The sequence below is a fragment of the Canis lupus genome, chromosome 26 (genome assembly GCF_011100685.1).
Source record: "Canis lupus familiaris isolate Mischka breed German Shepherd chromosome 26, alternate assembly UU_Cfam_GSD_1.0, whole genome shotgun sequence".
In the NCBI taxonomy this organism is placed as follows: domain Eukaryota; kingdom Metazoa; phylum Chordata; class Mammalia; order Carnivora; family Canidae; genus Canis; species Canis lupus.
The window spans coordinates 37,397,327-37,421,498 of record NC_049247.1 but is presented as its reverse complement, the minus strand read 5'-3'; the positions used below and the strand labels follow the sequence as shown (position 1 = coordinate 37,421,498).

General features: G+C 39.2%; 1 protein-coding gene across 1 annotated transcript in view; it reads left to right on the top strand.

The window, feature by feature from the left end:
• The window catches only part of ASAH2 (N-acylsphingosine amidohydrolase 2), an 81,995-nt gene extending 58,526 nt beyond the window's left edge, over positions 1 to 23,469 (top strand). The window contains exons 14-22 of the mRNA XM_038576034.1: positions 1,189 to 1,304; positions 2,673 to 2,767; positions 4,388 to 4,427; positions 5,211 to 5,306; positions 8,034 to 8,129; positions 10,125 to 10,271; positions 15,295 to 15,354; positions 18,402 to 18,490; positions 20,550 to 23,469. Coding sequence (XP_038431962.1) covers positions 1,189 to 1,304; positions 2,673 to 2,767; positions 4,388 to 4,427; positions 5,211 to 5,306; positions 8,034 to 8,129; positions 10,125 to 10,271; positions 15,295 to 15,354; positions 18,402 to 18,490; positions 20,550 to 20,739 — 929 coding nt within the window. The 3' untranslated portion in view covers positions 20,740 to 23,469. The remainder of the gene's footprint in view (positions 1 to 1,188; positions 1,305 to 2,672; positions 2,768 to 4,387; positions 4,428 to 5,210; positions 5,307 to 8,033; positions 8,130 to 10,124; positions 10,272 to 15,294; positions 15,355 to 18,401; positions 18,491 to 20,549) is intronic.
• Positions 23,470 to 24,172: the final 703 nt, after the last annotated feature.

Sequence of the window (24,172 nt, the reverse complement as noted above, 5' to 3'; positions counted from 1 at the left end):
CGTGGTTGGAAAACATACTTTGTATTATTTATACCCTTTCAAGTTTATTGGTGTTTATTTCATTTTCTGCATATAGTCCATCCCAGACAGTGTTCTATTTCTTTTTCTTTTTTGCACCTCGAGGTGCCCCTGCAGTTTTTTTTAATTTTTAAAAATTTTATTTATTTATTCATAAGAGATGCAGAGAGAGAGAGAGAGAGGCAGAGACACAGGCAGAGGGAGAAGCAGGCTCCCTGTGGGGAGCCCGATGTGGGACTCAATCCCAGGACCCCGGGATCATGACCTGAGCTGAAGGCAGACACTCAACCACTGAGCCACCTGGGTGCCCCAGACAGTGTTCTGTATGCAGTTGAGAAGAGTGTCTGTACCTGCATGGAGGGTGGTATCTGCAGGTACCTGTTAGGTCCACTTGGCTTCTAGTGTTGCTCACATTTTCTATTGTTGATCTTCCAACTGGTCATCCCGGCTATTACTGTAAGTGGGTTATTAATGTTACAACTGTTATCTTTGAGTGTCTCTCCTTCCATTTCTGCCAGTTTTGGTTTGTGTATTTTGGTGCTCTATTATTAGGTCCATATGTGTTTATAATTGTTATCTTTTCCTACCTAATGGATTATAGATCCTAAATTCATAGGTTTCAGAATTAATGGAACATTCCCCCAGATTGTGGCATGGACCCATGATTTTTGCATTCTATTCTGTGTGCATGCACGCACATGTGGCTGTGAGCACGCCTGCATGCATGTGTGTAGATGATTAAGTGATGAATTAAGAGAGGCTCTTTCTGTGGACCACAAGCCAAACAATCATTTCTTCAAGTTGGAGGTGTCATTTTTAGTTTTTAAAATGGGAAAAAAGTGATTCCGTTCATAGATCTGTATAATTAATTATGTCATATTGTTTTTATTTGCAACATGGGTGAGGAATTGCAAAGGAAACAAAACTTTAAGGATGTTGAACAAAATATATTATTTTATTCTATCAGCCACTGTGGAGATCTAGTTAAATAATGACTCTTATTTTAGAATGCACAGGAAATTTTCCCTCTTCCATTATTCAAACTGTTTGGAATTATTTGGCAACAGCCATAATAAAAAATCTTTGCAGTAAAGGCATCATTGTACATTTGTCAAAGTGATGGCATTTTTCAGAGGGTTGGAATCAAATTAGTGTTAATGTTCCTAATAGGGACAACAGTAGGGGATCCATTTTGGGACACTCTTCGGGATCAACTCCTGGGCAAGCCATCTGAAGAAATCAAACAGTGTCAGAAACCAAAACCAATCCTTCTTCACACTGGAGAGGTAATGCATTTTGACTATCATGGTAAAATTAGTATATTATTTTAAAACTTACGAATTGTCAGAGACAAATGATAGATCTTTGTTGACATGGGAGTTCTTATTCAAATATTCTCACATCAAAGTTTTAATATTAAAAATATGTATGGGGTGACTGGATGATGGGCACTGAGCGGGGCACTTGATGGGATGAGCACTGGATGTTATTCTATATGTTGGCAAATTGAACACCAATAAAAAATAAATTTATAAAAAAATAAAAATATGTATGTTAAGGATCTAACTCTAAGGAATAAAGGGTATGATTATTAAATGTTGTGACTTAGAATTTATGATAAATAACTGGAACAATGTAAATAATAGAAAAGGGGATCCCTGGGTGGCTCAGTGGTTTGGTGCCTGCCTTCAGCCCAGGGCCTGATCCTGGAGACCCGGGATCGAGTCCCACGTCGGGCTCCTGGCATGGAGCCTGCTTCTGCCTCTCTCTCTATGTCTATCATAAATAAATAAATCTTTAAAAAAAATAAATAAACAATAGAAAGGAAGGATTCAATCAACATCTGTCTTATTCAGGATTCACTTATGCTGACTCCAGGACAGGAGTTCACATACAATTCTCTGCAGAGAAAAACATCCTCGGGTCATATAAAAAGGGACATGTTCATGTCTTAATTTTCTCACAACTCAGACAGCATGATTAACTAAAGCAATATTCCTTTAATACTCCTTTGGACCATGGATTTTCACGTTCTTAAAGTCAAAAGGTCATACCAGAATTATTGATGAAGAAAAAATTTTTCAGTAGAGTTTTTTTCCCCCTAATATTCAATTAAAATTCTTTAGGAAGAAGAAAGAGAGGAGAGGAAGGAGTAAAGGGAAAGCCTCTCTACTAATCTGACTATGCAAAGGATAGATTGTCTTGGAGAAAACTTGGAAAGTAAGACACGACTTGGTAACTGCAAATTTAAAGTGCTATGAAAGTGAAAAGAGAAATCATTCACTTAAGCTGTTCCAAATGTAGACTCACTTGTCCATCTTGCTAAGGATAGTCACCACAGTGCACCAAGAGAACCCTTGGTTACCTGTTACATGTTATCATTCCATGATGCCAGAGCCACCAAAAACTTCACTGATGAGAAAATAAGTCTGGGTTAAGGGGGCACTGGCACCTGAGATCCTTATGTTATGACCAGATAGAATATTTACTACCTCATTCTCTAGAAAGAAAATCTGGGCTAGTAGGATCAAGCACCCAAACCAGCTGGAAACATTATAAATTCTTTAATAAAGGAACTTCTGTGAGCATCATCTGTCTCTTGACTGTAGAAAGAACAATACCCCTAACACAGTTTTCATATTTTGGGTTCTTAGTTGACAAAACCTCACCCCTGGCACCCCGATATTGTTGATGTTCAGATGATCACGATTGGGTCCTTGGCCATCACTGCCATCCCTGGGGAGTTTACGTAAGCTCTTCTCTGTTATTTCGTAGTTAAATATGTATTCATTGTGTATGTGTTTCTGCTGGAGTCACTTCTTATCATGGGCAACAATTCTGAACTGATAATAACCCTTGGTATCTCACTGCGCCATTCTGGCAACAGTGACAAATATTCCAACCCTCTTTGGGTGGGCCTCCAAAGAGTCCATCTTGCCAGGTGTATTGCCAGTGAGGAAATTATAGCAAATATAAACATTTGAAAAACTTATTCCAAATGTAAATGATGTTGGGCATTGTTATGTCAGTAGAGAGTCTTGAAATGGTATCAAAATACAGGTACTTGAAGCAGTTGAAGTGTTAGAAGCAGGAATGATGGTCTGGAATCTCCTTATGCAGTCTTCCCTATCTGAGTAAGTAGTATCGTTCCAGTTGCTCAGGCTGGAAAACCTTGGAGCCATCCCTGAATTCTTTCTTTTTTTTCAATTTCCCCCACTTTCAGTCTTCTCACAAATTCTACACATTCCACCCAACACTTTCTATCACTCCCTCCCCTGTCTAAGCCTCCATAATTTGTCCCCTAGATTACCTCAGTAACCTCCTGTCTCACCTGTTTGCTTTTTCCCTACTCTTCTGTAGTCTTTTCTCAACACAAACAGCCAGAGGAATCCCTTTAAAACCTAAGTTAAATCACGTCAGGGCTCAGAACCCTCCAATGGCTTTCCATCTCACTCCAGGTAAATTCTTAAACCGTTACAACATCTTACAGGGCCCTGGGAGAGAATTTTCCTTGGCAACTTCTCCGATCTGATTTCCTACCTCTCTCCCCCTTATTCGCCCCTGCTTCAGACACCTTGGCTTCTTTGCATTTCCCAGATCAGCAAGCACGTGCCTGTCTCAGGGCTTATCAACTTATGGTTCCTTCTGCCTGAAACGGTTACCCTCCTTTTATCCCCCGACCGACTCTTATTCCTTCAATTCTCCGCTCAGATGTCTAACAGAGATGCCCCTCCTGCTGATGCTATATGACTCTGTGTCACTGCCGCCACCACCGCCATATTCCCGCATCATCACAAGGACAACCACCATCACCTTTCATCTGTACGCTGCTCCCCACACTCCCCACAACGCCTACTGTCATCTTACTTCTTTTATTTGTTTCTTGACCATTGTCACTCCCTGGAATGTAAGCTTCCTACTATTGAACCCTTAGCACTGAGAAGTGGGCCTCATCTGTAGTCGATATTGTGCTTTATTGAAGGATTTAATGAAGGAACGAAATGATAAATTCTTCATAGGCAGGAGCAGTGCACTCTCTACTTGGCTCAGTTCTTACTAACATCGAACACAGACAGTATATTCTTGTTGAATCAACGAATGGAAAATGATTGTAGTCTTTGCCGGTGATATTCATTGATTCTCTTTCCTTACATCAAGTTGTTTTGAGTTTAGGATTTATTTTCAAGATAGGATGCTTAGGGACAAAAAAGCTCAACTTTTGCTTTGCGTTGCCATAGAGCTCCTACATACTTGTCCATATTGTGTTATGAGCCGGGATCACATTTGTCTTTCACTATGAGTTTTTCTGTATTCTTTGCATACATGCTGAGTAGGGAAACACTTAGATAATTCTGTTTTCTTGACTCAGGACCATGTCTGGACGAAGACTTCGAGAGGCAGTTCAAGCAGTAAGTTAAAAATGAAAGAAAATGCCTATTTATGTTTCATGAAGAGAAAAGAATACCCTATTCCTATGATCTGATATCTTTTAAGTTAATCTTTGTGGAGATGACTAGAGTTTTACACTTCTTGAAAGTAATATCTAGAGGTGAATATGAAATATTAGTGGTATAAGAAGAAGCTTAAAAATTATAAGGAAACTATAAACAGGTTTAAATGATTTATTGCTATTTATATACTAATAATTTAAAAATTAATAATGTTTTTATGGATTAAATAACCAATAACCCTAAGTACTTTAATATCATGGAGTCCTGTCTAAATAAGACCTAACACATGTTAGGAATTCTGGATTTTATCTACATTTACAATTTTCTTTATATTCAGGAAGCATTGCAAATGGTTCTAGAATGACATAATCAACAGAGGTCTTATTACTTGGAGCTGGAAATAACCATTATGGTTAGTTAATATGCTCCCATTATGCTTTTTAGGAAGTGGATAAAATATCTGTATTTTAGTAATAAGATTCTACATCTGCAAATGTAAGCACTAAGATGTTCATCGATCCATTGACCTGCCCAACTGTAGTGCAGTTATGGCTCTAACTTTTCCTCAAGGACTTGTCCGTACTTCTGCGTTCCCAGGAGCATTGATCACTGGGAATGACGTTAAGAGAGACATCCTATGCCACTGATTCACATCTATGATCGTGTGTTAAGTATAACTGGGCCGATAACACCCATTACGATGAAGAGTAGTTTTATTGAGCTCTATCTTTCCCCCACTAGGAATTTGCAACGTATGGGATGAAGAATATGACCGTCGTTATTTCGGGTCTGTGCAACGTGTATACACATTACATTACCACCTTTGAAGAATACCAGGTAAAATAAAAATTCTTGTCATTTAAATGAACTATACCATTTGCAAGACTGTTGCATTAAATGCAGGTTTTCCTTCTAGACGTCCTTAATGGTGTTTTTGAGAGATGCCTTTGTTTTGGGACAGAGGAAAGAATAAGACAGAGGTCGCATTTGGGAGTTCTAGGTTTACCCTTTCAAATTTGAGTCGAAATTCTGGTCTCCGTGACTTCTACTTTTTTTGAACTAAATTATTTTGTCAGGGATACTGGTAATAAGCCTGAGTGGTGGCATGCTACCTCTGTAACTCTGCCCATAGTGCTTCTGGAGCCTGAAGGTTTTGTAGAACCTGGGAATATTGTCTCATTGATAGCTACTATTAATTGAATGCACTAGCTAGGCACCTTGACAATGTCATCTTAAGTCATCTTCACAACAGCTCTGGAGTAGGTTTTTTTTTTATATGCATGACAGAGATTAAGAAACACAGTCTCAGAGAATTGAGGGGAGGTAATGTTTCTTTGTTTGCAAATAGCACAGAAAGTAGCTCAAGTACTTTTTAATGGTAGTAGTTAAAACCATGGAAACAATCTAGGTTCCCACCATTTCTATTTGCTAACCTATCTGCTGGGGTATCTTGGCGGTCCACATGGAGGCATTCAGCCTGCCTCTTCACAAATGGCCAGTGATGCCAGGAGTGGAGGCTGCCCTGCTGCCCTCTGTTGACTTTCCTGTCAACAGAATTGGGGTAAACTTGGATGGGACTAATTTTCGTTAATCTATTTTTTCATTTCTCTTTAACTGTTGATTTAGAATTTCCTTCAATTAGGAGTACAGATAACAAATGACAATAATATTAGCAGTACCTCTGACTTTGTCACAATAGGAACCCCAGATACTTTTTATATTACAGAGAGGGATTGCAGATTTGGAAGTAACTTTACTCTCACAGCTATTTTAAAATCACAGTAGTTATTAGATCGGCTACCAGATCTTGTTACTCAACAAAGAAGCACAAACATTTCTTGTTTAATAAAGAAAAACAAATATTATCCTATCACAAAATGGTTTATTATTGTTTGATTAAATATATTTCAGTCTAGGGGCACCTGGGTGGTTTGGTCGGTTAAGTGCCTGCCTTTGGCTCAGGTCATGATCTCGGGGTCCTGGGATCAAATCCCACATGGGGCTCCCTGCTCAGCGGGGAGTCTGCTTCTCCCTCTCCCGCTGCCCCCTCCACCCCTCACCATGCTCTCTCTCATTCTCTCTCTCTTGCTCGCTCTCTCTCACAAGTAAATAAATAAAATCTTTAAAAAAAGAGTCCAGGGCACAAATAAGTTTAGGAACCCCTACAACCTCTCTCAGGGAGATACTCCTGCAAGGGTTAATATTAATTAATTTATTCACTAATTCATTCAACAGAAATGTGTTGAGACAGATACTGTACTAGCCATGATCTGCACATAACAATAAGTAAAAATCTGCCCCTACCCTCAAGACTATTGGGATTTATGGTCTAGTGAAAGGCAGAGAAGAGCATGTAATCACATTTCTGTAAAAGGGATGCACAAGGTGATATGAAAACAAATAGAAAGTGTACTAGTCTATATTGGGTGTTTGAGGTTAGAGGCTGGCAGATTTTCTGGAAGATGCAACATCTGTCTGAGTTCTTGAGAACGAATAGAGCTAGTTAGGGAAATAAAAAGTGAAGGCCGTGTCCCATATTGAGGAAACTACACATGCAAAGGTCTGGGGGTGCTGAGTTAGTACCTTTGAAGGGCCATAATTAGTTGAGGGTAGTGAGACAGGGGACTAGTTGATGGGGAGGTTTTAGTTGATGGAGCATCTTTTTATGCTATACTACAGAGCTTTAACTCAACAAGGAAGGTTTTGGAAAACTGCAGTAGAATTCTAAAGAAGGAGTGTTATGATCAAGTTTTGATTTAGAAAGGTCACTAGGATGACATTGTAGAAAAACACATTGGAAGGACAAGTGTGGGGACAGAGCACTGATTAGGAAGTTGTAGTTATGACCTGGGTGAGAACCAAGAGTTTGGCCACAGTAAGATCAGGAGAGACAGAGGAAAATGAAAGAATTCAAGAGATGCCAAGTAATGGTAGCTCAAGAGACTTCCAGGATATAGGATGGGGGAGAGGGAGGAGTCCAAGATGGCAGAAGGGTGGTATCCACTGGAATGAAGAATGTTGCAGGGCGAGCGGGTGTATTTGGAGTGATGAGTTCCACTTTAGTTTTGATGAGTCTGAGGTTCCTGTAGAACAACCAGAGGCTTGTAGTTCAGCTACAGGAGATGTATCTGGTTCTATTTTATAGGTGTATGGTGGTTAAATGTCCTTCTCCAGGCAGTATCATCACCACCCAATTTCTCCAGGAGTTACTGAGACTCATTTTCCCTCATTTTTTCCCTCGTGCTATGCTCCTTGAAGGCAAACATTTAAATTGCAAGTGCTTAAAATAGTCTTATGCTTAGGAGCTATTTACCTCTTTCAGATTAGATGGACTGATAGTCCAAATGGCATGAACCGAGAAAACCCACTGCCTTTATCAAGTAATTGATGGTAACCATTGACATTCACTGGTAAATGGAAATGCCCACCACCTCTTGTCATAGTTAATCTTGAATTATGCCAGTTTGAATTATGTGAGATGTCCAACATGACCCCTCCCCTAAGATGCGCCAAATGGATGGAGATATGCAGAACAGTGTAACACTCAGCCTGTTTCTCCTGCAGGTTCAGCGGTACGAGGCAGCGTCTACAATTTATGGACCACACACTCTGTCTGCTTACATCCAGCTCTTCAGAGCCCTTGCTAAGGCCATTGCTACGGTAATCAAAACTCATGCATGTGTGTCTCAGGGGTGGGGAGATGCAGGGGGATGCAAAAGAAAACCGTAGCTTCAAATGTCCAGTTTCTTTCAAAATCTTTATATTTAAAAAGTTTGTAGTCATGCAGGATTTCTAAGAAACGAAACTGATAGTAAATTCAGATACAGTTAACATCATTTGGTAGGGACAGCTTTGTTCACATACATGATTTCATATTATCCTCATGATCCCCGTGTGAAATGTGAAAGTATCATTTTCCCGCATTTTTCAGATGAGAAAATTGGTTTGGAGATGTAAGTCATCACACTTAGTATAACTATAGCTGAGGGCTGAACCAGTGTTCTTCAGTCCTGGCCAGAGTCTCTGCAATCACTTCATGAGTTGAGCCGGTCATTCCTTCTGAGGTGCCCATTGCCCATATTGTAGCATCTCTGAAATGATTGCATCTTTCAATCAGAATAATTTTATGATTATGATTAGTAGCAGGTTTTTACTTTCTTGGTGGCTCAAAAATAATAGCAGTTGTTAGAATCACTAGAGGCTTAGAGGCGATGAAGTGCAACCTTGGAATGCGTACACATTGCATCGACTTAGGATACATACAGCTTGGTAAGTTGTCTTAAAAGAACAGCACTTGTGGACCTCTTCCTTTTGGCATGCAGTTATTAATGAAGCTGACTCTGGCGTCAGATGATGAGCCAATAGGTAAGATAAAGGGCTTAAAATCATAAGCAAATCTTTATATAACACCTCTATAGGCCCCAGTAAAGGCTGGGACACAATTATGGCAAGGACAACAGAGCCCTTTCAGAGAAAAAGCTTGATTATATCGGGTTGAAACATAATACAGCTGCTTCGGTGGGTCAACACAGTTGAATATTGGCAATTCCATACGTCTCTACCTAATTGCTGACCGTATGAAGTTTCACTACAAGATGTCTACTTAGGACAAATTTTACCTGATTATTGTTTTATAGCATTCTTCTCAATTTTAGGTCTGGTCCTTTTTTTCTCAAAATAGAGCTGCTTTAATTTTCATCCTAAAAACTGTAACCAGCTATAGAATATTCAGATTATATGGAAAAGTGTAAACCTATAACCCATCCCGAGAGATAGCAACAGTTTTTACTTGCATTATGCCTCTACATCTACCGTTCCTCCTATGGAAATAGAGCCTTCAAATTTTATAGTGATACTTAGGGAGAAAGTGTGATTCATTTTGTGGAAATTTGTGTCACAGTCAGTTTTATGTCTGTATCTAAGATTAGTGATGTGATCTCGAAAAAAACTACTGAGTATCTCCCAGCGTGTGTTCCCATTTGTGAAGGAGGAATGCCAGCAAATAGATGTTATGGCTGCTGAAAAAGATTAAATTATTAAAGTGAGGGTTAGTGTACATTATGAAGGACTATTTAAAATTTGAGATTAGCCGTTGTGATGATGCTATTAGAAGTGACAAATGTGGAAAACATAGATTAAACCAGTCAAGGCATGCTGATCTTAAGTTAAAAGTGTATTTATTATATTATTATATTTTTTAATTAGCGTAGAGAAGGACTTAGGGAGAAGAGAGGCCCAACATTTTTTAAAAATTAAAAGAGTAATCATAGCGTCATGATACAGAGGCTTACCATGTATTAGGCTTCTATCCAAAGTCAGACAGTTGAAAAACGGCTGTCCCAGAATCTAAACTTGTATAGTGTTTACACTCTGATTGCTGGACTACGTGGTCTGGGGGAGTGAAAGTGTTGTCTATGACCCAAATTTTCCTCTAGTGACAAAAATTTAAATTGTACATCTAGACTCACATTTTAGCAAATTCCCCCACATTTTGTTAAAGCTGTTAGCTCTTGGAAAGAGGATGTGTGTGTGTGTGTGTGTGTGTGTGTGTGTGGATGTGTCCTTTAATGAAGGCATTTCTGGAAGGCGGGAGCCTGGGGAAAGGGGCTTTGACTCTACATTCTGTGCTTCCTAAGCCAATGCTCTCTGTTCTAGGACACAGTAGCCAACCTGAGCAGAGGTCCAGAGCCTCCATTTTTCAAACAACTGATAGCCTCACTAATTCCAAATATTGTGGATAGAGCGCCAATAGGCAAAACTTTTGGGGATGTTCTGCAGCCTGCGAAACCTACTTACAGAGTGGTAAGGTGCACAAAGAGATCTTGGAATCCTCCAGAAGCCTGTGTCTGGGGTTGAGGGAAAGATACTGTCTAATGTCAACACCTGCTTCTAATAATGCTATAGACCAGCTGTTAGCAACGATAATTTTGACAACTGTTCATAGCTCTGCAGAGCCTCTGCAAGCATCAGAATGGGGAAATATTTATTTTTCAGGTGGTTGTGATGTAAAATCAAATCTCTAAAATCCAAATGCTTCTTTTCTTCTTAAATGGATGGTCATGGAACCCTTTGCTAGAGCTCAAAAAAGTCTCTTAAACCAAGGACAGGAAAAGCATGTAGAAATGAAGTAGGACTTATACTATCGCTATTTTATATTGGTCTCGTGTCCCGCAACATTGCTAAATCATTTATTAGTCCCAGTAGATTTTAGGTGGGGGATGTGGATTCCTTAGAGATTTCTACATATAAGTATCATGTCATCTGTGAATAAAAGCAAGCTCACTTATTCCTTTTTGGATTTCTTTTCTGGAGGCCTTTGATTTTTTTTCCTTATTGCGCTGGCTGGAATCTCCAATACCCTGTTGAAGACCCATTGTAAGACCGGGCGTCCTTATCTCATTTCTAATCTTAGGAGGAAGAGTAATAATCAATCTTAAATATGATATTTTCTTAAATATCATTTTCTTGATATCTTTCTTAAATATCAATCTTAAATATGATATTTTCTCTAGGATTTTTGTAGATGCCTTTTATCAAGTTGAGAGAGTTCTCTTGTATGCCACTACTTTTTTTTTTTTTTTTTTGATGAAGAATGGGGTTGGATTTGCTTCAAATGCTTTCATGTCTACTGAGGTGATTATGTAGGATTTTGTCTCTGATTCTGTTAATATAGTGTATCGCATCAGTTTATTTTCAGATGTTAAATAAATACCCTTTTGTGATAGTATAGAATCTTTTTTTAATCTGTTGTTGTATTTGGTTTGTTAATATTTTCCCGAAATTTTATACTCATATCCATGAGGCAAATTTATAGTCTTCTTTTCACGTGTTGTCTCCATTGCCTTTGATGTCAGGGAGAATGGGTTAGCAAGTGTTTCCTCCTGTATTTTCTGTAAGTGCATGGAAAATACTGATATTATTTTTTTCTTTAAATATTCAATCAGTTTTATCAGAAAAGCCACATGGACCTTGGCTTCTCTTTATAACAGAATCTTTACTTACTACTCCAGTTTCTTTACTTATTATAAGCCTGTTAAAAAATTTTTTTTTGAGTCAATTATGTGTCTCTCAGCACTTAGTTTGTCTTGAGGAATCTGCATCTTTCTAAAAATTTACATCTTCCTGGGAATTTGCCTCTTCCATGTAAGGTGTCTAATTTGGGTAAAGTTTATGATATGTTCTTACAATCCCTTTAATTTCTGTAGAGTCAATAATGATGGCCCTTCTTTCTTCCTGATCTTGACCATCTTTGTCTTCAGAGAGCTAGGTTTTAGCTTCACTGATTTTATCTATTGTTTTTCTGTTTCAATTTCATAGATTTTTGCCCTGGTGTGTTATATTCTTCCGACTGTTTAGATTTTATTTTGCTCTTTTCATTTCTTAAGATGGAAGCTCAGGTTTTTCTTTTTTTATGTTTTAGTGTACCGTTTTTATTTCTCTGTTGATTTTTTTTTTAACTATATATATATATTTGATTATTTTCCTAGTAGCTGCTTTGTGGACTTGAAAAGGAAAAAGAATTCTGATTTTCCTTTCCACACTATCCACCCTCAGGACTTCTGACCGCAGGTGTGTGGACATGTTCCCCACACCAAGCAATTCTCTGTAGACATCTTGGTGAATTCATCTGCAGAACTTGGTGTTCTATCATTCAATTCAATTCTGACACTATTTACTTAGGGTTGGCATCTACTTCACAGGTTAAGGGCTCGCTCCCACAAGACTGTACCCCTCCACCTCCACTTCGTCACACACTTCAGATACCAATGGTGAATCTAAGTTGTCACCTCTGCTTCTGACTGATTGGCTACAAATTGGAGATTCCCATGAGCCCCTCCCCAGATTAAATAACTTGCTGGAACAGGCTCACAGAACTCAGGAAAACAGTTCACTTACTAGGTTATCAGTTTATTATACATGAATATAGCTCAGGAACAGCCCAATGAGGAGAAGGAGAGGGCAGGGTATGGGGGAAGGAGCCAAGGCTCCATGACCTCTCTGGGAAGGCCACCCCCCCCCAGCATCGCCATGTATTCACCAATCTAGAAGCTCTCTGAACCCCAGACTTTAGGGACTTTTATGGAGGCCTCATGACATAGGCATGGTTGATTAAATCATTGGCTGTTGATGATTAACTCAACCCCCAGTCCCTTTCTCCTCCCTGGAGATTAGGGAGTGGGACTTGATCATTCTAACTCTCTAATCACAAGGTCAGTTCCCCAAATAGCCCTCACCCTGCTGTTACTCAGAAACCCTCAGCCACTGGTCATCTCATTAACATACAAAAAGACACACCACTTAAGGGATTCTAGGGGTTTTCTGAGCTCTGTGCCAGGATATGGGGACAGAGACTACATATAAATATCTTATTATGTCATAGGGCTATAATATGCATCGCAACTAATTGCACCCTACTTCAATATAATACTAACAATTCCAAAAAATATAAAAAGATTGCTCCAATATATCTATTTTTTTCTTTCCTACACTTTGTGATATAAATATATATAAATGCAGTAATACAGTCTTATAACTATTGTCTTATACAAGCTTACACCTTTTAAAAATTTTCTTTAAATTTATTTTTTAGCTTACACCTTTAGAATAGATTAAGAGAAGATACGGAAAAGTATGTTTATAGAATATTTTAAATACAGTCCACATATTTACCATTCTGGTGCTCTTTATTGTTTCTTAGGAATTAGAACTATTTTTACCATCTAGCATCATTCCCTTTCAGCACGAAGAACTTCCTTTAGTATTTTTGTAGGACAGCTCTGCTAACAAATTCTCTCAGGTTTTATTTAGCTGGGATGGCTTTATTTTCCCTTTCTCTCTAAAGAATAGTTTTTCTGCATTCTTGGTTGAGAAATGTTTTTCTTTTATCACTTTGAGTGTGTTATCCTGTTGCCACTGTTCTTCTCTGACTCTCTAAAGAGAAGCCAGTTGCTAATCTTTAATTAGAGTTTCCCTGTAAGCAATGAACCATTTTTCTCTTATGGCTTCCAAGATTTTCTATTTGTCTCTGCCTGCCCCCAGTTTGCTACAATGTATCTAAATGCAAAGTGTTCTGTGATTATCCTACTTGGGATTTATTGAGTTCCTTCCATTGGCAAGGTAACGTTGATCAAGTTTGGAAAATTTTCATCCATTCTTTCTTCAAATAGACTTTTCGTATATTTCTCTCTTTCCTTGAATTCTGGGACTTCTGGGACTTCTGGTTTGTGAATGTTGGTATATTTGACGCCCTGTTTGTTTCTGAGGTTCTAGCGATTTTCTTCACTTATTTTCTGTCCATTCTTCAGATATAATAATTCATATTGATAAAATTCTAGTTCACTTACCCTTTCTTCTGTCTTCTCATATTTGCTATTAAACCCTTCTAGTGAATTTCTCATATAAGTTGTGATGTTTGGCTCTAGAATACCCAACCTGTTTTTTAAAATTACTTCTCTTCACTGGGGTTCTCTCAGTGATTTTAAGTCATTATCATCAGACTTTTCTTTAATTCTCTAAAAATGACTTGTACTAGTTCTTAGAATATCTTTATACTAGCTGCTTTGAAGTCTGTGTCTGTTAAATACAACATCTGGGGACCCAGAAAGGCAGATTTGATTGGGCTTTTTTCCCTTAATATGAGTGATATTTTCAGGTATGCACATTCCATAATTTTTTGTTGTTGTTGAATACTGGATGTGTTTTGACATTGTACCAATTCTTGATTCTAGCCTCATCTCCCCACCCTGGAGTTGTTTTTCTGTTTGTTTGTTTGCTTGTTGAAAACTAGACTAGACAAAATTGTAAAGTCTGTCTCCCTTGCAGTGTGTGGCTACTGGGTCTGCTCAGTGTTTTTATTCTTTTTTTTTTTCAGTGTTTTTATTCTTGATTTTACTTTTAAATCTGTGATTACATAACTGAATGTTCAGCCACATATTGATCCCAGTATGTGCTTAAATGCTTCAGGGAGTAAGGGTTTCACTCTCTGCCAATAGGTTCTTTTCCTGGCTTCAAGTGGTTCTCTTACCCACATGCAGAGTTGAGAGGAACCTCCTACAATCTCCAGAGTTCTCTTTCTGTGTGTGTAGCTCTCCTCTCTCTGGTATGTTCTTCTCTGTTACTCTACCTTGTGAACATAAGACTATTTGGCCGTCATGGACTTCCACATCTCTTCCTTAACTTAGCTTGACTGCCTGGCTTTGCTTGAGCTCTGCCTCCTTGTGCTGTGAACCACACCCTCTCAGGGCGTTGGGCTGGGGCAATTGCAGGGCTCATTTTGGCTGTTTTCTATCAGTGTAGGATCATTGTTTTCATTGATTGATTGTTCTCACTGCTCTGCTGTCTATAAAACCATGGTTTAATGCATATTTGTTCAGCTCTTTTATTTGTTTCAGGTGGGAAGGTAGATACACACCCTGTCATTCCACTTTGTGCAAATGTCAGTGCCAGTATAAGTCATTCGTGGAAAACTTTGACTGTTTTTATTTGAATCCATCCATTTCCTGATTGTGCGTTGGAGGGAAGTATGAGACAGTATCAAAGACTAAAAAAGCCATTTTAATGCACTGTCTTCATCAATATCTGAATGTACTGAAAGCAAACTCATTGGCAAAAAAATCCTTGAGTAACTTCTCAGCCAAAAATTCCTTTGTCCATTTTGGCAAGGTTATGTTCTCTAGTATTCTCAAAAGATAACTCACTTGATTAGATGGGATAGAATCCATATAGGTGCCCAGAATCCTAGAACATTTCATAAATCATGGCCCAAATATGAGCATAGCAAAGATTACTTTTACTTAAAACTCATCAAATGAGTTTCTATTTTAAGGGAGAAGTTGCTGAAGTGACGTTCGTAGGCGCTAACCCGAAGAATTCAGCAGAAAGCCAGGTAAGAATCAATGATTCTTTTTATAGATTTTAAATCCACCTTTTAGTCTTTATTTGAATATCCTCATAGAGGTTAACAACATGATGATAAAATGTCCCAACTTGCTTTTCATCTTATTTTTTAGGTGTGGGGAAACTTTCAGTAGGAAGAGTAATGTGGAATTCAGTCTGGGGGGAAATAAGGCATAGGAAACCTTTAACCGGGTCTGCTTAGGATCACATATTGCACAAAGCATAGAGAGCTGCACTGTCTCTTGAGAAGACACAAATTTGAATATAATCCCACTTATGTATCCCAATTTAGAAATTTGACTAAATTTGGTAAAATAATTAAAGGGCCACAAATGAAGTATATCTTTGGTTCCTTCCTACTCCCGTTTTGGTTTCTCTCTTCCTCCAGCACCATAGCATCTGGTCCTGCCCCCAGTGTTGCAGACTGATCAAGGACCCCTAGGGGATGCTCCACTGGCTCAGAGCCCTGGCCTATGTACTTTGCTTTATCTTGCACTTGCCATTTCCTAACTCTTTATTGCTGCCACTAATTGGGTATTTATTTATTAATCTTGAGAAATAACACAAGAAATATGTGTTCATGTGTAAACAGATAATACCTCTCTTTCCATAAACCTTCCTAGAGGTAATAATTGTTCACAGTTATATATCATTTCATACGTTATTGTATTGATCATATATAAAGTATACATATGTAATGGAGCTATTAATGAAACGAATTAATTTTACTCCTCTGTAACTCCTTTAGAATGTTCTTATAACTGGGGCATCTGGGTGGCTCAGTCAGTTAAGCATTCGACTCTTGATTTCTCTTAGGTCATGATCTCAGGGTCATGAGATTGAGCCCCACATTGGGGTCCGCACTTGATGTGGAGCCTGCTTAAGATTCTCTGTCTCTCACACCCCTCTGTAATCCCTCACTCTCTCTCTCTCTCTAAAAAAAGAGAGGGGATCCCTGGGTGGCGCAGCAGTTTGGTGCCTGCCTTTGGCCCAGGGCGCGATCCTGGAGACCCGGGATCGAATCCCACATCGGGCTCCTGGTGCATGGAGCCTGCTTCTCCCTCTGCCTATGTCTCTGCCTCTCTCTCTCTCTTTCTGTTTGACTATCATAAATAAATAAAAAAAAAAGAGAGACAGAGAATGTCCTTATAATTACACAAGCAATAGGTAGACATATTCCAGTTGTAAAAATTAAAATAATAAAGAAATGAGTAGAAGCAAAAGAGAGTAAGTATACAAAAGTGATTTCAAAGTCAGATTTTTTAGTATGGCCGAGGATGTATTCACTCTATCTCCCTCAGCCATTCTTCCCAGAGACCATAGTTACTTACAGCTCCAGACACCTTTCTCCCAAATGAACCTTCTATTTCTGTTCGTTGAAATATCATTCTTGCTGTGATAACGATGGTGGCGATATGACATTGTCAGACATGACACTGGGGAAAAATGTTCCACTGCCTTGGAAAGTCCACATGCACCTGTTTAATTTTTCTAGGCAGTCAAACTATACCATAATATTTGCATGTTTGTAGCATTGTTTTCTGAAGGTATCAACGTGTTATAGCAAAACTGCAGGATTAGATGTCCTTTGATATCCTTTGGGTGGAGAAATATCGTCATCATTGCTGCCTTGGAAAAGCAGGAGAACAAAATGCTTAAAGCACTGTAACAAGAATAGAATTGATTTCTAAGAGTGCCCTGGGACTTGGCATACAAAAATTTCCACTACCTCTTATTATTAGTAATCTTCAGCACTATTTATTGAAGGTTTACCCTTTGCAGGCAGCAGGTGAAGTGCTTTACATACATTATTACATCAATCTCATTTAATCCTCACTGCTATCCGTTGGCTTATATATTATTGTCTTCATTTTACAGATGAGGAAACTGAAGCTTAGAAAGACTAAGTAACTTGTATTAATTAATTGTGTATCACGTAGAGATTAGAATTGAGAGGCGGGAAAGGATAGTCACATAATTCACATATGCACTGGCCTAGACTTGTTATCTGGTCTACACTTTAGACCTGTGTGCAAGGGCTCACTCAGTCTCCTCCTCCATATATAACTTCCCCAGTGTCATTATGCCCTGAGTGGCCAGAAACTGTTCTCTTTACAAGTCACCATTATAATGAAAGCTTTATTGAATATAACCTATCGGTTGAGTAGTTAGAGTTTTAAATAATCCCATGGCCCACTGGAAGTAAGTGATCTGCAGCAAAGTTTTATTTGAACACCTCTAAGTGACAGGTATAAAGGGCTGTAATGGATAAAAGTGAATTAGACACAAATCTTGCCTTTAAGGGCCCACAGTCCAAAGATTTCTGAGGGAAATTGAGATTTATGACCTCTGTGTCTTTTAATTTGTTATATTATTCAAATCTGTGGTTTATTTGACATGTAATTCTTGGTCTCAACTGAATTATTATAGCAATTTTCCAATGGGAAAAATAAAACCTGTTTTTGATGTGCTTTCTAAGAATCCATTATGAAAATATATAGGGATTGCTTTTAGCACCCTAGGACAGGGAAGATTTATGCATCCTTGTCAATTCTTTCACTTGGGAGGTATATTTACTAATAATTCATTTACCCAGGGAAGGAAAGATGAAGAAACTCTCCCGTTTTTCTCTCCTAAGTCTTGAGGTGACTAGAGAAAGTCTTGGAATATAGATCAATAAACATGTCATGAAAAGGTTTGACTTACGCCTTTTTAAAAATCTCAAATTTTATTCTATCTCTTCTCTGCCCTCATTTGCAAAATTTGCTATCAGCTCTAAAATTATGATCATTGAGTTTTCTAAAAAAAAAATAAAAATAAAAAAAGGTCATGGTGTGTAATAGCCTAGATAAATTAACATTCTGAAGACATTGCCAGAATGTAAAGAGAAGCGCCTAGGAATTTGGATGAAATTCTAATACATTTTCACACAAGACATTGGCAGGTTAGCCTGAAGCCCACAAGGGATGTATTTACAGACAAGTTCCTTCTAGAACTGGGCAAGGGGTCCCATCAGTTATATTAATTGCATTTCAGACCCATCGGACCTTCCTTACTGTCGAGAAATACGAGGCCACATCAGCAACATGGCAGATAGTGCATAATGACGCCTCCTGGGAGACTCGGTGAGCATGTCTGTTGGATGTTTTGTCTTTCAAGCCTTGACAACAGTTGGTTAGTAATGCAGGGAAGACAAATGGGAAGCCTGGCTCAATGCATGATATTAATGATATCAAATTCCCAAGGAACCTTCTGGCCATATTTAGTGGATTTATTAGACTTCATTTTGATTCTGTTTTTCTGCAGAACAGTGTGGTGTGTGCTTCTGGAAGATTAGGTGCTAATGAGGTTACAGCTTCCATTTTTGTAAACATCTGTTAGTTGTTTGTTTGTTTGTTTTCCACAGCCACAGACATTACCCCTAAAGGCTGGCTAGTCAGTCTTCTGCAAACTGGCTGAAAGGCACACTGGGGTGGAGGTGTTGCTATGACTCTATAGAGCCTTTTCTTTCTGGGAAAAACACGAGTCTATACGCAAAGTGCACTGAATGTGTGTAGGGGGTCAATGATTCTTCACTGGAGTCACTGAAAGATGGCTGGAGTGCTATCTCTTCCTGACTCAAGGAAGGAAGGCAGAAATTTGCCGACGGAGATCCCTCAGAGAGGCATATCTCTGTGCCTTTTGTTACCAAGTACCTGAGCTGAATACAGATTTTGAAGTTTTGAAAATGTGTCCGAAATAAGAAAAACTTTCTGCTCCCAAGTTTATATATTTCACACTCCATGACAAATGGGCAAAATTTTTGGCAATTTGTGTCTAATTCAGATTGCCTTCAACTACGTGATGGGTTGTGTGTTGGTTTGCTTCCCGTGGTTAACTGAAAATCAAAGTTTGACCATGCTATGGCCCCTTTGATAGTCACACATAAATAAGGGTGTACATTTTCCTCTAATCTTTAGGACTCTAGGGCATAGGTCATTTTTAAACAAATAATAAACATATGTTTATTATTAAAATAGGCATAGGTCATTTTTAAACAAATAATAAATATATATTTATTATTAAAATAAGATTCTACAGATAATTTAAAAAGAGGGATGATTTTTTTTTAAAGCCCCAAATCAGAATAGCAGTAAACACCGAGGACATGGATAGACCTCGGTCTGGTTCACCAGCAGTAGCATTGTTACCTCTCTCATGAGATCACTGGGCCCATCATTGAAAAACACAGCAAGTTGAGAATACCCAGAGCCCAGAGCAGTCACTCTCTACACAAGTGGGGACATCAGTCAGTTAGCCAGTTGTATCTCACTTCCCCAGCAGAGTATCTGACCTCCTTGGTCAGGTCTGCAAGGACCCACGTGACCTGACTCCATCTGTTTCTGTAAGCTCAACCACTGTGCCACTGGGCACTAGGCCCTGATCCTACCAGCCTGCATTCTGTTCCTCTGCTACACCATGGGGTTTCCTGCTGGAGCCACTTTGCATCTCTGTTCCTCTTTCCTGGAATGTCTTTCCTCTGGGCATGTGTGGGTTCAGGGGGAACAGCACCTCCTTAGAGATACCTCTGCCTTACTTTGTTCATTTCACTTTGCACTTTTAAGATCACTTGCTGATTTACCTGTTTATTGCCTTTCTTCCTCCCTTGTCCTTGGGGTAGGGGAGAGCATAAGCTTTGGGCCATGTCTGTCTTGCTCAGCACTGTATCCTCACACCTCTAGAATAGAGTCTGGCACATGCACTCATTAAGTATATATTTTTAACAAATGAATCTTGATGAGAATAGAGCTGTCAGTTGACACAGAGGATGATAAGGGTGGAAGGAATGCTCTAGCAGAGCAGGGGACATCCTGTATTCTGAGTATCAGGTGAGGGAGGCTTCCCGGGATGGATAGTGTCTGGGTAGTTAGAAAGATAGAACGAGTGAAACTATTTCTACAAATGGTTATTTCTTCTTCTTCTTCTTCTTTTTTTTTTTTTCAAATGGCTATTTCTTAAAGGGTCTCTTCTAGAAAGTAAGTTCCTGTCCCTGTTTTTTTCATTGCTGTATTCTCGCTATCAAGGATAGCACCTTGCTTATGGTGGGGGCTCCCTGAATATTCATATAGTGAATAATCATACATTCTTCTAATCACACGTATTTAAGAGTAAAATCTGATTGGTTTCTCTGTTTCCTCCCAACAGTTTCTATTGGTACAAGGGATTGCTGGGTCACAGCAATGCAACGATACAATGGCATATTCCAGATACTGCCCAGCCTGGAATCTACAGAATAAGATACTTCGGACACAATCGGAAGCAAGACTTTCTCAAGCCAGCGGTCATACTTCCATTTGAAAGCACTTCCTCTGCCTTTGAAGTAGTAACTACTTAATGACAAATTGATAATTCATTTAAAGAGCAGCTATACTCTATAATTTATAAAAATGATTTCATATGAATGTAAATGATGACGGTGACCTCTATGATTGTCCCTGTTGGGGACAGATAGTTGACTGCAAATGGGACAGAAAGGTGTGTGTGTGTGTGTGTGTGTGTGTGTGTCCCATTCATCTGGCACTAGTAGCTTTACACCTGGTGCTTCTAGAACCTAATGCATGAGTTCCCTCCAGGCCCTGCTGTTGTTTGAAGGAACAGTTCCCCTCAATATGAAGCCTCTGAAAAGTGAGTGAGAGTGGTTGAAGATGTGTGAACAATGGTAAAACTATTTATTTATAGAGTTATTGAATGTTAGTGCTGGGAAAGTTTAGAGATTGTGTACTTTGCTTCTTTATTTTGCCGATGGGAGCAATGAAGTTTCATGGATTTAAGATTAATGAAGGCTACGGGACCTTCCCCTGCTGCGTCACTTAAAAATATATACACATTGACCATTAACGTATCAGCCCAATTAGAGAAAATGACTGTGGAAATTAATATGCCCGCTTCTCTGTATTGAGCACAGCCTCTCAAAGCAACCACCGTGGAGGCTACATGCGTGATCCAGAGCCGTTCACGCTGGTAAATTACTGCTGACATTGCCTTAGGAGGCCAATTACAAGAAAGTCAGACTTTTAATATTTTGATCAAGTCTTGTGTTTCCCTAAGTGCCCTTAACCCTCCGAATTGTGTTTCCTATTCCCAAGATTGGTTCTGAGTGATTTTGACTATGTTCAATGATTGCATTCACTCCCAAAACACAAGCTTTGCCATTAGTGTAGATATTAAAATGAAAATGTTACTGGATTGGAAGGGGATCCTCAAAGAGCAAACTCTGAATTCACTTATCTGTTCTTTTATCGCTCACTTGCTCGTGGACTCGTTCAATCACAGAATATTTATCCAGACCTGTGTACCCAGCATCGTGCTAGCGCCTGGCCTTGATAATTACCGTGATCGTATTTGGGATGAACGTGTAAAAATCAAAAGGGGACTATTTTGAAGGAGAAAATTCATTATATAAATTCAGTATACTCAGTTCAGTATATAAACTCTAGAAGGCATTTAAAAGGCAGTAATCTTCAAGTTCTAGCTCACATATATAATCTGTGTCGGGTGCTCCCATTTTGGGGGAAAGAGGCTCCAGATACTTTGGAAAAAGTTGTTTTCATAGTTATTTGGGGGCCTTATGAACTACCCTGCCCAATGTCTGGAAGAATGAGATACGGCAGTCGAACATTGATTGCCCAGAAGTACCGATTCCATTTAAAATGATCCAAGTTAATGAGGAGCTAGCTCCTAGGCTACCAAGTAAATTTCCAAAAACCAAGTCATGCTTTTCTTCTATGTATATAAAAGCATTAGCATTTTAGGGAAAAAAAATCAACCTTTATTTCAAAAACAAACTTGAAGTCTTGAAAACGGTAATGATACTGAGCACAACAATACCAGCACTCATTTAAGTGTGACTGAATATGCTTTATCACATTGGAACGGACCTGGAACACTTTTTGATGGATCAGGGTTCTGGTTCTGGGGAGTGAACTGCTGGAGAATTAGCTAAGCAGGATTCCAAAGAGTAGTGGTCATTTTTCCTAAGGACACAGTGTTTAGTCTCACAGTTCAGAGGCTTCAGAAGAGGAGAGAATTCTGAAAGTAGTTGGCCTTAAATTCTATTAGAACTGATGATAAGACTTTAAAAAGTATTTTGCATGATTCAAAAGAGTTTTTGAATTATTTTTCACTACCTCCATGCCCCCCACTGATGTTCTTCAGTGGGCCTGTGATTCCCTGTTGTTTACTTGCAACTGTGCCCAGCCAGACAAAGCATTGCCTTGGTGCTATCCTTCTGCACCAGCCCTCTACCCACCGGTACTCCTGGCCCCAAATCACCCACAGAAGCATGTGTGCCCCCTCGCTGCTATCTCTTCCAACCCATGCAGTCCCATTTCTGCAGTTTGTATGACAATAAGGCCAGATCCTGCATGATAGAAACCATAGCTAGCCACTCATGCTTTAAGGAACACAGAGGGAGGCAGATCTGACCTGTTAATACACAAACCTAGATCCAAGCTGTGTTTGGGGCTGCTGCTGGGAGTGGCTCATTGGAGCCGAACCATGTGGAGAAAGCTACTGAAATTGCAGGAGGATATGGGGGCAAGGAGTTTGGTTGGTGGGAGGACACTTCTGCAGAAGGTCTTGTGTTTCATGTCTAAGTGTCTGGTGTCCTGTTTGTTGTCCTCTGTCCACTCTGGTTTTAAGGATGCTGTGACTTTGTCAGAAAGTACTGAACGATCCCTCTGTATTTTTTCAATGAGTATTATGTAAAATTGCTAATACGAAATATAATATTTAATAAACTAGTGAGTATAATCGGGAATGTATGTTCTATTGAGAAGTGATATGGATGAATGAATGCTTGTTTTGCTTTTGAAGAGATGGAATGAATGGTACTGGATTCCATGTAGGTCAGGCTGGAAAGTGATATGAATGGCATCTGTACGTGGCCACCCGAACACAAGGGATCCACTTCATCAGGTCCTTCCTGCCCTCTAAGATTTATTCCTGCAAAAATACATATGTTTGAACATTTCTTATTAATAGGGAAACTGAGAGTTTCCGAGGCAGGTAATAATTCATAAAATTATTTCATGAGCCAGGTCTGAATAAAGACGCCAAGAATGAATGTGCTTGTGAATATCCTTCTCTGATTTACCCTCTCATGCTTCTCCTCCAGTGTAGGCAAACACACTGTCCTCTTCTAATGTGAGCACATGGATTTCATCTTTAGCCAAAAGATTTCATCATTAGATGACTCTCTCGTGTCTTTAATTCTTCAAATAATGGTTTTTGTCTCCTGGGTATCCCTATCCCACATGCTGGTTTACACTGGCTTGTGGAATATCATGTCTTATATGATGCCACAGAGGAAAGTTTGCGCGTTCCTTACATGACTAGTTGGAATGTGTTCAGCTGCAAGTAACAAAATATTCCTGATAAGCAGGGGTCCAAACACTAGAGACATTGACAGTCGCACGTAGCCATTAGTCTTAAGGTGACCAAGTCTGGCTTCCTACAACCATTCCATGACATCACTGGCTTTTTTTCTTAACATACTAACTTTAATTTTCAAGCTTGTCGCCTCAGTCTAGAGAGAGCCACCTCATGTCTTCCAGCAGCAAGAAGGAAGAGGAGAGTTCCCAGAATCCCTTTTTTGGAAGGTAAAAGATATGTAGTAGGATCCCAAGTAGAATTTCCCTTGCATCGTGTCTACAGTTGGGTCACATAGCTTCAAGGGAATCTGAGAAAGAGAATATTTGGCATTTTCTGTCCCTAGAGGGGGAGGAAAGTTCTGATCAGCAAGGAAAAAGAGATGGTGCAGGTAGCTG